The sequence below is a fragment of the Ovis aries genome, chromosome 1, assembly GCF_016772045.2.
Source record: "Ovis aries strain OAR_USU_Benz2616 breed Rambouillet chromosome 1, ARS-UI_Ramb_v3.0, whole genome shotgun sequence".
NCBI classification, from domain to species: domain Eukaryota; kingdom Metazoa; phylum Chordata; class Mammalia; order Artiodactyla; family Bovidae; genus Ovis; species Ovis aries.
The window spans coordinates 141,522,223-141,535,855 of record NC_056054.1 but is presented as its reverse complement, the minus strand read 5'-3'; the positions used below and the strand labels follow the sequence as shown (position 1 = coordinate 141,535,855).

Sequence of the window (13,633 nt, the reverse complement as noted above, 5' to 3'; positions counted from 1 at the left end):
CCTGAGAGCTGAAGCAACCCACTTTAGCATTTACTTTTAGGCAAATACTTGTTTAATTAGCTCCAGGGAACAAAAACCATAAACCAACATCCCAAGTGTGCAGTTTTTCAGTTAACAAGATTTAGGAAGCCTGAATTATTCCCCAGATGATACAGGATTATTTTTTACATTGTTAACAACCACTGCTTAATATATTAAGTCATACCTGATGGTCCCAGAATTTACAGATGTTAAAAAGTTTTCGTATCTATCATCATTCCTGAGAGATTCTGTCTCGGGAGGCTCCCGCTACCCTGGGAATAAGATCCAAACTCCTCCCTGCAGGCCTGTTAGTCCTTGAGTGGTGAGTTCCTGCTCCTGCATCCCAGCTGCAGTCCATCCTCCTCTGACCTCTGACTGTGTGCTAGCAGTCCTGATCTCCATGTATTGCTTTCAGTATGCTGGGTGTCTTCCTGCCTTGGGTCCCTCACATCCTAGTGGAGAAACCAAATGCTGTTCTTCCCATGGCTTGGCCATTCTCATTTTTTAAGTCTCATTTCACCCTTTGCCTCTGGAGACCTTTCCTCTTGACCTTTCCCGACTACCTTCTCTATGTGGAAGGGCTTCCCAGGTGGCTCAGTGCTAAAAAATCTGCCTGCCAGTTCGGGAGACACTGGAGATGGGGTTTGATCCCTGGGTTGGGAAGAGTCCCTGGGGTAGGAAGTGGAAACCCATTCCAGTATTCTTGTCTGGGAAATCCTGAACTCTCTCCTCCTTTCAGTCTCCTTATTCTACATCGTAGCACATAATCACTTTTAAGAAATGTATAATTACATATTTAGCATCCAAAATATTGCTGAATAGATATGCAACAAATATTTGTTGAATGGACAATATCCTCAAAAACTTGGGAAAGCACAAAGGCAATTAAAACATGTTAGTTGGCTGAATTAGTAGATTTAAGACTTGATATAAAATATTGTCAGTATCTATTTCACTTTATAAATCATCTCAGAAATGATTGTTTTGACAACAGACCTGTATTAAATGATCCACAACCCCAAAGAACAGTTGTCAGTTTATTGCAAGTTTTCAAGGCTTATCATATTAATCTTTAAAATTATATATAACATTTTTTGGTCAGGAGCTTCCCTGGTGGCTCAGATAGTAAAATGTCTGCCTGCAATTCAGGAGACCCAGGTCCAATCCCTGGGTTGAGAAGATCCTCTGGAGGAGGGCATGGCAACCCACTCCAGTATTCTTGCCTGGAAAATCCCATGGACGGAGGAGCCTGGTGAGCCCCAGACCATGGGGTCACAAACAGTAGGACATGAGTGAACCATTAATATTTCATTTTCTTTTTTTTTTTTGGTCTGAATGGACCAAAAAAGTATTATAAAATAACACTTTACACAAATACTGTCATGTTCAAAATTTTTTATCAGCTTTAAAAAGTGAAATATAGGTAGAAATGTCAGGTTTTTTTTTCCATTTTAAAAACAGTGATTCATAGTCAAATACATACATTTGAGGTATTGTGGCTTTTGATAGCAAAGACTATAATGCTCCAAATATCTCAATTTTATTTTTCAAATTAGGTAGAAATTGAGACGTGTGAGCCAGGGTACTGGGCATCTAGAAACAGATTAGAACTTGAGACTTTACTCTGAGAAATCATATTGGCTGAGACATTTTCTCCTAAAGTCAGAATGATACGTATTTTCTTTGTTTAGAGAACAGTATAGCTAATAGACTGCATTGCATCTACAGTCCAGATCAACAATGAAAGCATATAAAATTTTCACTGCCCACTTAGGAAGTATTATATTTTTCTATAATATGATAAATTTATCAGTTTTAGTTCATTTTTTTTCAAAATGTGATTCAGCCAGTGAAAAAGTAATGGTAAATAATATTACTTAGATTTCTATAAAATCTCTTCAATAAAGAAAGTATCATTGGACATACAAAAGCTGAACTTCCATAGAAAAATTTTAATGTAAAAAAGGAAAAATAAATTACACATAGCCCTACTTGTTTTTCAAATATTGAAGAAAAATAAAGAAACTAAGAAAATATAGTTAGTGATTCTGATCTTCCTTTAGGAAACCCTGCATTCCAGATAAACTTGGATAGAAAGTGAAAGATGAACCCATTTGTGAATTGAATATGAAACTTAAAATATTAAACTTGAATTGAATATGAAACTTAAAATATTAAATACTATTTTAGGGATGCGAGTTTAAAAGCCATAGTTTTCAGGATTGTTCTCTGTGTGATTTCTTAGGAACATTTAAAAACAACATGTGAATTAAAATCAAAGTTAATAAGCATATGCAGATCAATCCACAGGTGTTTTTAAGTTGTTTGCATGCATTTATTTACTTATTTTTAAATTATGGGAGTATAGTTGCTTTACAATGTTGTGTTATTTTCTACTGGACAGCAAGGTGAATCGACTATGTGTGTGTGTGTGTGTGTATGTTTGTGTGTGTTCAGTTGCTCATTCATGGTCCCATGGACTTTAGACCACCAGGCTCCTCTGCCCATAGAATTTTCCAGACAAGAATACTGGAATGGGTTGCCATTTCCTCCTCCAGGAAATCTTCTCAACCCAGGGATCTAACCCGTGTTCCTTGTGTCTGCTGCATTGGCAGATGGATTCTTTACCACTAGCACCAGCAGGGAATTAGCTATATGTATACATACATCCCCTCTTTTTTTGGATTTCCTTCCCTAGGTCATCACAGAGCACCAACTAGAGTTCTCTGTGCTATACAGTAGTTTCTCGTTGGCTATGTATTTTATGCATATCATCAATAGTGCATATATCACTTACCTGAACTTAAACATAAAGTACTTCTTTTCTTCTTTTTGTGTTTTAGCGCATTTACTTGAAATGCCTTTTCTAGTTTTTAAGACATTGTATTATGAATGGCCCAGGCTAACCTTCACTCTAAACTGAATCTGTGTGCCCTAGTCCTTTCTGATGTCTTTCTTCTGAATTGCTGTCAGAAAAACTTAGTCTACCTCACTTTTCCCTTCTTGTTTTGAATTTGCTTCAAGTTCATGTGGGCCCAGATCATGATTTTTGAAAATCCTCTTTGGCTGTGGTTCCTGCTCAGTCTGAAAAAGGTAGTCTAGCAGGCAGATAAGAAAGAACAGGAATAGAATTAGATGCTTCCAGTTGCGAACGCCATAAAGCACAAGAAAGCACAACTCAACAGTGACCCCACTCAAGGCTATTATGACTATCTGAAATTGAGTTCTGTGTTGAAGAAGAATGTCTCCTAGGTAGTGACAGTCTGTCTAGAGACTATGGGCTCATTGGCCTAAACTTGTTTATGAGAGAAATGTAGCAAAAAAAATCTCCCTTTGTGGTCAGAAATATTTTATTGTTGTTGCTGTTTTTGTTCGGTTGCTCAGTCATATATGACTCTTTGTGACCCCCTTGTACAGAAATGTGTAGGACCCCTTAAAACACACAAGAGTATCTTCTTATCTCAGATTTTATTTACAGACTGTTTGAGGAAAGCCCAGGTCTAGGAACTACTTTCTATCATTAGAAAGGGAATTTTATCAACAATAGTGACAGTAAAATCATCACTGACTACTGACAGAGGAGCATGTCCTCATAGTATTTTGCAGAAAGAAAATTATTGAAACAAAATTTGAGCTGTGTTTTTCTACAAAGAAAGCTTTCCCAAAGTCCAGAATTTCAGGGTCATGTGATTTGTATAAATGACATAGTGTTTTGATTAAAAAAAAAACCAAATTATTTGATTTAAATTTGAGTTATTCCTTTTATATGGAATGGACAGAATATATTTGAATAACAAATATATTTTTAAAATTATATCTGAGACAATTGTAAATAGTGCCCTTCTTGAAGGCTTTCATTTATTCTATGTTTGAGGAAATTGGGAGATATGTAAATTGCAATGCTTGAAATCGATGTGTAAAAGGAAACTATCTTCATTTATAAAATAAAGGAAAGATAATTTATTCAACTAACATTAATGTTGCTGTACAGGGGCTTATCTTGTGCTTTCAAATAATTTGTGAAAGTAAAAGATTATCTTAATTTTAATATTTAAAAATGATTGACATGATGGTTCTGTTATGTGTAAATGGATTGCACAATGGACATATTTCTTTTGTTTACTGAGCTATGCTTTGCGCAAGAGAACTCATTAAAGCAAATATTTTGATAATTTGGGGATATGATAAAGTTTATAAGGATTAAGTCTTTTTTTTGAGAGATGAGAGGAACCAATTGTAAAAGGATCTGATATATGAATTTCAAGGTAGAATTTTTATTGTGCATAATTTTTGTGGACTATAAAGTGGTTATATAATAATTTTTTGCTCAAACTGGAGTCAGTGAGAGAGTATCGCTCTTGTAAGCTTTTTCATTGTTTTAAAGAATGATATTTTAATGCAGCTTTGACAAAGACTATACTATTAATTATTCTTGGATCCTATGTTGCAATATCAGTTTAGGCATGTTTGCTTTAAATGACCATGTACACTAATTAGAAAGAAAACAATTCACCAGGAGCTATATCAAATATAGCCTGCAGATGGTATGAGCTTTTTTCAAGGATCCATATTGTCCTTGGACTTGGCTGTTGTATTATACTTTAAATGGAATTGATTGTGTGGTTGTAATGAAAGTAACAGATTGATTTCTATCCAGTGTTGCAAAGAGTAAATAGAAAAATGTTCCTGTCTTGACCTGCATTCATAACCGATGGGATTTGCTGGCTTTGGACCCAATCCTTAATGAGATAAGATGCAAATGTAATAAACCTGGCTTCAAAGTTTAAGAATCTTTTCAATGCTCATCAAAGATGTTTCTTTTTGCATTTAGATGTGTTGTATTGATTATATCACAATCACTTAGGATATGTTACTTTCTTTAAATGCTATTCATAATTTATGGTGTAATTAGCATTCATATTTGCCTGTATAAACATACTAAGATGATTGAGGTGTGGGTTATAACATAGTGGTATAGTTTTTAATTGTCCTTAAAATTGAATTACTTCTTTTGGCTTTTAAGTGTATGATGATAGTTTAACCTTGGATTTAACTGATTTTTTTTAAAAATAAACATTTTTGGTTGCGGAGTAAATTTTTATATTCTAATATATTAAGTAAGGTGTAATACTAGTATATTTTACTAATCCATCATAATAGTATGTTTTCTGAAGGACTATTCCTGCTGAATATTCATTCAGAGTTATCACTGTATTATTTATTAAGATATGAAATGCTTGTTTCCAATAGTGAACTCTGAGTCCCTTCCTCTCATTCTTTCCTTGATAATTTAGAGAATAAGCAAACATGTGTGCTATAATTTTTACTCTGGTAGTCAGGATTTTATAAGACTTTTCCCCTACTCACCCTCCATAAATAAAACTCAGGCCCACAAAACATAGAACTGAAAATATGACATACAGTTAGGAACTTCACTTTGCTATAAATGAAGGAATGCAAAAAAAAGAGGAAAAAAGTAACAATTCATTTCTAAGCAACAGTTTCTTCACAAATTATGTGGCTTTTTTTGGATTTGTTTTATGTTTTGGGTAAAACAGTTTAGTGTAATGATGCTTAGATGAGACAAAACAAAACAAAATTAAAAAAAAAAAAAAACAACTAACACATTTGACTGCCGATGTTTCTCAGTTGTAGCTTCCAAGAGCTCTCTCTGTTTTTCCTAGCCCACTTGATACCCTGCAGGTTGTGGCAGACAATTCACAGGAAAAGCTTAGACATCAGGCTTGCACGCTTCTTGACTCCATTTTAAACCTTTTGTTCACACCAGGGTGGCATTTTTTCACACTGCATGTGGCAGTTTTGACTCCTATCCAACTTGTCTTATAAAATCAAAGTCTGTGATTTTTTTTTTTTTTTTTTTTTACATTCACAGGGCTGCTTCCTGAACTGCTACTGCTGTTTGTGTCTTTCCTAGTGATTGGTTCAGAAGTTTAGAGCAAAATGTGTTTTAGGGAGGGGGAGGAAAAAGAAAGCGATATGAAAAATATCCTTGCCCAAAACACAGGAAATATATTTTGAGTAAGAAAGAGGTTGACTCTGCAGAGATTGTACATGACAATCAAATACACTTCCCACTATTTTAATTATTTTTTTGCAGTACTCTGTTGAATATACAGGTTAATTAAAAATGTATTTAATGATATCACTTTCAGGTTGCAAATGCCATTTTTTAAAGAACTATCACGTGATAACAAAAGAAAAATCTCATTCTCGAATGAATATAATTATTTTCTCATATTATTTTATAATACTCAATGAGTGCAAATGAATTTTACTTTAAAATGTGATCATTCAACATACCTTACTATTTGATTATAAGTTCAATCATGAATAAAATTAAACTTCTCTAAAAACATTATACTATGAAACACAACATTTCAATAATTCCTGTATCAACTTCATCATTCTTAAAGTGTTCTTCTTTCCCTTCTGTTTAATTAAAAACATCACTTTAGTTCCCATTCATCTCCTTCATACTTTCAACTCATAAATTACACACATATTTCAAATGAATTATATAAAGCCATATTTATGAAATAACAGCAGCAGAAGAAAATTTTAGCAAATGCAAAAGGTGTATGCCTTCACATGTTTCTACAGAGTAGTTATTAGGAAGGATTTGAAAACTACAAGTAGGAAATCTCTGTAGATGATCTGGCAATAATAAATATATACATATACTTATCCTTTGGAATTCTTATTTTGTTTAAAGATTACCTTCTATTTGTATTAACAAAAGCATATAAAATATTCTGAAAATATTCCCTAGATATGTGATTCACTTCAGTATTATTTTCATAGGGGATATAGGAGATTTCAATTTTAATCAACAGATCAATGGGGATTATATAATTTCTTATATTTTCTGAAATTATACAATAGTCACTTTATTTTATTTTTAAATTACTGCATTTTTAAAAGTAACAATTCAATTACAATATAAGGAGAAATGAAAATCTGGTTAATAGAAACAAATATTTAATGCAGCAATAAGTATTTGTAGTGATGTTAACAAATTTAAAAGTGAAAGAATCTTATTGCATATTTTTTTTAAATTTTTAACTACAAAACCAACTTAAATAATTGAAGTCGCTTTATTTAATTCAAGTTGTATACTTGATACATTGTAAAGAATCATATTATAGTACTTTAAGGAAAAAAATATAACAGCAGTAGCTGCAGATTATAGTTTTTATGCCTTCTAGTGAATACCTACATGATTTCATTGCTTCTGAATTATTCATTACAATATTTGAAATATGTAATATATCTGTTATATTGAAAAAGAACAATTTAGATTTTTCTTTCATTCCTCAGAAGAACAAAGTATGATTGGCAAGAACATAGCAGAGAAATAGCACTTTATTGTAAATTCTGTAATAGTAGATATGCTAGCAGACAGAACAACCACTTCCTTTTCCTTTTATTTACAGAAAACTACTTTACAACTCCTAGAAAGTATTTGAAAATAAAGCAGAAATGCAAAAAATATTTCAAAAATAAGTAATTTCAAATGGTTGCTGTAAAGAAAATTCTGTTTAAAACAAAAAAGATGGAATGGATTTAGTAGTCTGGAATTTTCTTGTGATTCACAGATATTGTATCAAGTAAAGATTTTTGTTTGCCTGTTTGTCTTTTAGTCAATTTAAAATCTGTCCTCGTTAGTAAAAAAAAAAGAAAGTAAAAATTATTTATACTTGAATATTAAAGTTTTATAAAGATCAAATAAAACTCTGCCATTAAAAACAAAACAATTAACTGAAAGCAAATAAAATAACCAAACAAACACATACTTATTTAATTGATATTTAGTGTTAAGCCCTAATTTGAACCCTGACAGCATCTGGAAATCTAATATACCATTTGAAATTAAGAATATGAAAAATACAAAAATAATCATCTAAGGAAATTAAAGCTTATGAAATAAAATTTACCTACTTTTGCAGCTCATATGTTTGTTGAAAACACGTTTGACTATTTCATGTGCATGCCAAAGAATGTAGAAATAGTTTTAACTCATTTTTCATTATCTGGCATAGAAAATTCCAACTTTTATTGCTTTCAGTTTCTTATTTCCTACCCTCCCCACCTACTCCCTCCGATTCTTCAGACTCTCTTCTGTCCAGCATTTCTTCTATTTGAGGTGAACAAAATAAGACCCCTAAACAGATACACACGAAATAACCTCCATCCAGCTGAAGAGAAATAGGTTTTCTGTCTTTAGCCTGTCTTTATATGTTAATAAAATCAGCTCATACATTCTGCCACCAAATTCAGCTTGGAAAGAATCCTCTGCTACTTAAGGTTGGATGAAAAGAGTATTCATTGTGAATTATGTTTCATCTGTCACAATAACCTTCTTTATTCTGTCATGGACCTCCCCTTTGCCTGTGGCAATTAGAGAAAATAGGTATGCCTTGAAGTATGGGATAGTGGTTTCTTAAAACAAAACAAAACAAAACAAAAACTGATACACATAGACAATGCTTACTAAGCAATATATTGAAAAAAACCATATCAAGCATTTTGATTCTGATTTTTTTTAAAGAATCAGTAAAATAATGTTTTAGAATGAGCAGGTGGGATTATGGTCATCGGTTATTGTTACCATAAGTTATTGATAAAAAGCAATGAATTATAATAGTATTAAAAATTAAATGTCAACAACTTATTTTCATATTGTATACTTTCTAATTAAATCATGCCATAAGATACAAATTATAAATATATGGTATTATTTAACATAGCAAATGAGAGTAATACATTTATGTGCCTTTAAGTATATTTAAATATTCCAGACTAACACTTTCACAATTTTTTAAAAGGGGAAAAACAAAGAAAAAATTTTCCCTTCACATAGTTTATCAAACATTTTGTTTAACTCAAAATCAATATGATTATTTGATTTACTTACTCTTACAAATCACTGAAATTACCTTGAGGCAGTTCAAGTTCACTTTTCTGAAATTAAATCTGTTAAATGATAGATATCATCTAACCATCTTCTTAAGAAACCTCAACTTTCTGGCTTAACAGGATACAATTATACCACTTCTAGTTACAAATGAGTTAAACTGAATCATAAAAAGCTACAAAAGACAAAAACCAAAAACCAAAATATAGTTGACAAAAAGAAAATGTTCCTTCAAAAGAAAGTCACTGCTGATGAAGTAATTCAGTCATCCTAACAGTTGGATGAAATAAAAACACACAAACAATTTAAGCTAACACGAAATTCATAGTCTGAAGAAAAAAATTCTTGAGACTAAAAGGAAAACCTTTTTTGGCCCACTGCACAGGTTGGGCACAAAAGTGCTTGCTAAGCTATCTATTTCACACATGCAACGACAGAAGGTTCGATATTCATTCGATCGATGAGTGAAAAGGCACAATGGCAAAATCAGACAGACTTCTTTTCAAATACAGATCTCCAATGTCCCCCTACAGTCTACAGATGCACGGCTGGTGGTGTGGCTCAGACGGAGCAAGGGTTACATCAAGGCTGTTCTCTGGACCGTGCAAACAGTCTAGACCAATGACCTGCAGCATCATGCCCTTTGAAGAAGAGGCAAGTTCGGTCATGATGAAGAAAAATCAAGGCGTACCCCTTTTAACAATAGGGAGCAGCTCGAGGCTGCAAAGAGGTAAGCAGGGGTAAGAAGAAAACGGCATCTGCTTCCATGGTTACAGGCCAACTATGAGAACCTTGCTTTTCAAGGGAGCCTGTTCTCAGGCTCCCTCACGGGGTATGTCATGCATTATAAGCAAAGGCAGGTTGAGCTGAAATCCGCATAGTTATTTCAGAGTAAAATGATACGGAGCACATGGCTGGCAGAAAAAAAAAAAAAAGTCACATGACTATTAAGAACCAGACTTGGGCTATTTCAGAATAGAATTTTTTTTTTTTCTTAAACCAGTTTAAGAAAAGACAGTAAAGTTGTATAAAATGAAGAGCCATGATAAACATGATTTTCATTTCTCAGGCTTTTCTGTGAGCAGAGGTCAAGGGTCAAGATAATACCTCCCATTCCATGGCAGGATCATGAAGCCTATTGTTAATATAACTTTATGATGGATAGCATTTAAAAATATTTCCATGTTTTGCTGGACTATAAGATAGAATATATGCTCTTGTGAATCTCTCTGTTCTGATTCTCTTTGATTTCCTGCCCTGGCTCATCCCCTGTTTATGTTCATTTCCACGGTTACATCTCATGGGGAAAGGTAGATTTGGTGAGAAACTTCCTTGCTGTGGAAGTGAAAGCTAAGAAAGTGTGGCGTTTCCTCTGCCTCTTGAAAGATGCTTATAGTGAATTCAGATCTATGCCAAAATTATGAGCCTCTGACAGTAGTTCTGTTTCTAATTCATGTATTTATATTTTGTTCATTGCTTGATACATCAATGAACATATAGAGGTTTTTTTTTTTCCTTTTCTGTGAAATGTTAAGTTGTTAAAGTTGAATTTTATGATATGCTGCATTGGCAGCTAAAGCTATTTGGATAAAAAGTTGACAAATATAAAATACAGCTTATTCTGTATTATTAAGGATCAGTCTAAGTTACAAAAATGTAGCCATAATATAGATAGATAAAATGTTCCTATAACAATGTACCATAACTGAATATTAGAAAAGTTCATATTTGTCTTTCTTCCAACGATGGACAATTAACTCTAGATATTCCATGCAGGTTATACTTGGAGCAATTTTTAAGTGTATTGTTAAAATTAGGAAGAAAGAAAGTAAAGAAGGTTCCAAAGGGCAAAGTATAAAACAACTTTCATTAAATTTATTTTTTAGAAGTTATGTTTGTTACTATAAATGAGCACCATATGGCTTGTATGTAGCTAGTCATTTCAAATACCTACTTTGAATGAAAATTACCTTGTAGTATTACAAAAGCAATTAAGTGTTGGTGACCATGATAGCAACAATTTTGTGCTCTCAGTTGAGAAATCAGAAGGCAATTTTGTGATGTGTTCCTTCATGGTGATGGTGTGTTTTGAGCTAGGTTCATGGCTAAAGGTATGCATTTGTTTTTTTTTTTTTTTTTTCCTTTCTTTTAGTGTGATAAGAAACATTTATTTCTATCCTTTTATGGTAAGGAAAACGTATAGGATTTAAAAAAATGAACTACCAAAGTGTTACTCTTTTAACATATAATACTTCACACACTACTATAAGCAGTGAACACAGTATCTTAAAGCAGTCATGTTGTAGTTTCTTGAAATAATTCACGTGCTGCTAAGGTAATTCAACATCAGAGTTTCTTTGATGAAACAGCAGATCATACTTGCTGCCAAAGGTCAAGTGCCAGCTATTTCTTCTGTGGAAAAATCTACCTCTCAATTCTCTAAAGGAAAACAAAACAAAAGCAAATGCACTAAGGTTTATGGTTTGCATGATAATTTGTGGATTGTGGTTCAAGGAAAGAGAGGCTATTGCAAGAAATCTGTTGCAAAATCGATAGCTGAATTCTTGGGGCTCTTTTTACTATTAACATTCAACCATTAGTCTTGTTCTTTTGTTTCTCAAAACATGCTCAATTTTATGAATATTTATGTGTATACATAAACTACACTAACTTGCCAAATGTAGATATAGGTTAAATACTTACAGACATTTTCATAGACTCAGATGGATAGTTACTGAAATGCTACTGCTTTAACATACTAATATTGCTTAAACATACTACTATAACATACTAGCATACTCAGATATTTAATACTGAGTACTTATGGGGAAAATAACAGCCTCCTTCCTTAAGAAAGATTATATTTGAAGTATTAAATAGCTGAGTAATGTGTCCATACTACCTGTATTTTGCAACAAAATTCCACTCAGGTAACTAGATTAACTCAGATTAACTAGATTAGATAGATTAACTAGATTAGATTTAAACATTCCTTAGAATTAAACATTAGAATTTTTCCCTCCCCACTATAAAATCAGAAACAGAAGGACTAAAATTGGCCTTGCCTAATGGGCCTCCCAGGCAGTTCAGTGGTAAAGAACCCATCTGCCAATGCAGGAGACATGAATTTGATCCCTGGGTTTTAGATCCCCTGGAAGAGGAAGATATGGTAATCCACTCCAGTATTCTTGCCTGGAAAATCCCATGGACAGAGGAAACTACAGATCTTCAGGTCCCAAAGAGTCCAACACGACTGAGCCTCTGAGCACACAAGCACACACGGTGGAGACTCACGCATATAAGAGATAAAAGCACTGAAATTTTCAATGTCTTGATGTCTAATAGTGCATAGAATATAGTAGATGCTCAATAAAATATCTCTATTAAATAAATAAACCTGTAATTGCACTAAAGAATCAATTACTTAAATATAATTCAATCTCATCAAGTGTAGGACTGTATCTTCTCTAGGTACCAATACTAGTGTATCTTTTCCTACCTTTTTCTCTAGACCTTTCTATATAAATAAGTGTCACTGATTTATGATTACTGAAAGCCCATAATGTATGCAGTGAGACTTGAAATGTATAATCAGAACCACACTTCCCTAATAGGATTTAATGAAACACTATTTTTCTGAAAGATGTTCTGGAACTCCCCCCCCCTCCAAAGAAAAACCAAAAGTCAAATAATTATGAGAGGGATATTATATTAAACAATCTTAAATAGGTTTCTCATATAAGCTACTTTCCAGGACATTTAAAAGCTAAATATGTGGTGTATCCCTAAGAGGGTCATACACTTGACACTGCTTTCCAAAGTTATTTATTTAATCAGCTTTGTTCATAAAATACTTAATATGACCTGATTTCAGTGATATGCTGAAGCTAGCTTGGATGAGCTACTACTCTACTCCTTCCTAATCTCTGTTTTTAAGAGACAGCATTTTCTTGTTTGAAATCAGCTGTGACAGAAGTATTTGCACCATAGAAATCAGCAAATTCTACAAATAAGAGTTGTTTTTCCTCTTCCCTTTTTTCAGAATCAGTTGTTAAACAGTTACCAGCACAATGTTATCTAATTTCCTCTCACTCCCTCTTTGTAGGTAAATTATGACCACTAAAAGGTCAACAGGTTCAGAAGTTTTCTATTTGTCAACCTGTCGAAAAGAAGTTTTCTATTTATCAACCTGTCTAAAACACAAAACTATTTAAATCAATTATGAAGACTAGACATAAAGAGAAAGTCAGTCATGGAAAGTAATAGACACTCCAGCTTTTCTTTAAAGATTTACCTTTTATATCAGGAAATAGTATAATCTATCTTTCTGATTTCTCTAATTTACCTGAATAAACATCTATATTTATTTCTTTATACTTTTTCAAGCAAAATATTTATGTTTTGTTAATTATCTACCCTAATACTAATTTGTATAATTAATTTGTTAATTGTCTAATCATTCCTGAGTTCCTGAGAAAATATTTCTGAAAACTACCAGACAGCTTATAAATGTATCTCTAACTTTAACTTACTTGATTATCATTGAATTTTTATAAAACTGAGATGTGAGATGAAGTATCATAAAGTAACTTATACTCTTGTTTTACATATCATTTAATTTTGGGCATATTATCAATTGTATTTACCCACTTGTCCTCTTGGGTGAGAAAACAAAAA

The 13,633-nt window shown here is 32.7% G+C and overlaps 1 protein-coding gene across 7 annotated transcripts in view; it reads left to right on the top strand.

Moving 5' to 3' along the window:
* LOC121816219 (uncharacterized) overlaps window positions 1-13,633 on the top strand; it is a 761,897-nt gene that overhangs the window by 345,536 nt on the left and 402,728 nt on the right. For 2 of the 7 annotated variants that reach the window (XR_009600798.1, XR_009600793.1), the window contains one exon: window positions 1-12,639. This exon is cut by the window's left edge and continues 44,200 nt beyond it. The exons of 3 other annotated variants lie outside the window; for them this stretch is intronic. Coding sequence is in view for 2 of the 4 variants with exons in the window: in XM_060416219.1 (XP_060272202.1) it covers window positions 9,490-9,581 (92 nt within the window). In the remaining 2 variants the exon portion in view is untranslated. 2 more of the 7 variants (XM_060416219.1, XM_060416215.1) reach the window with 1 other exon arrangement.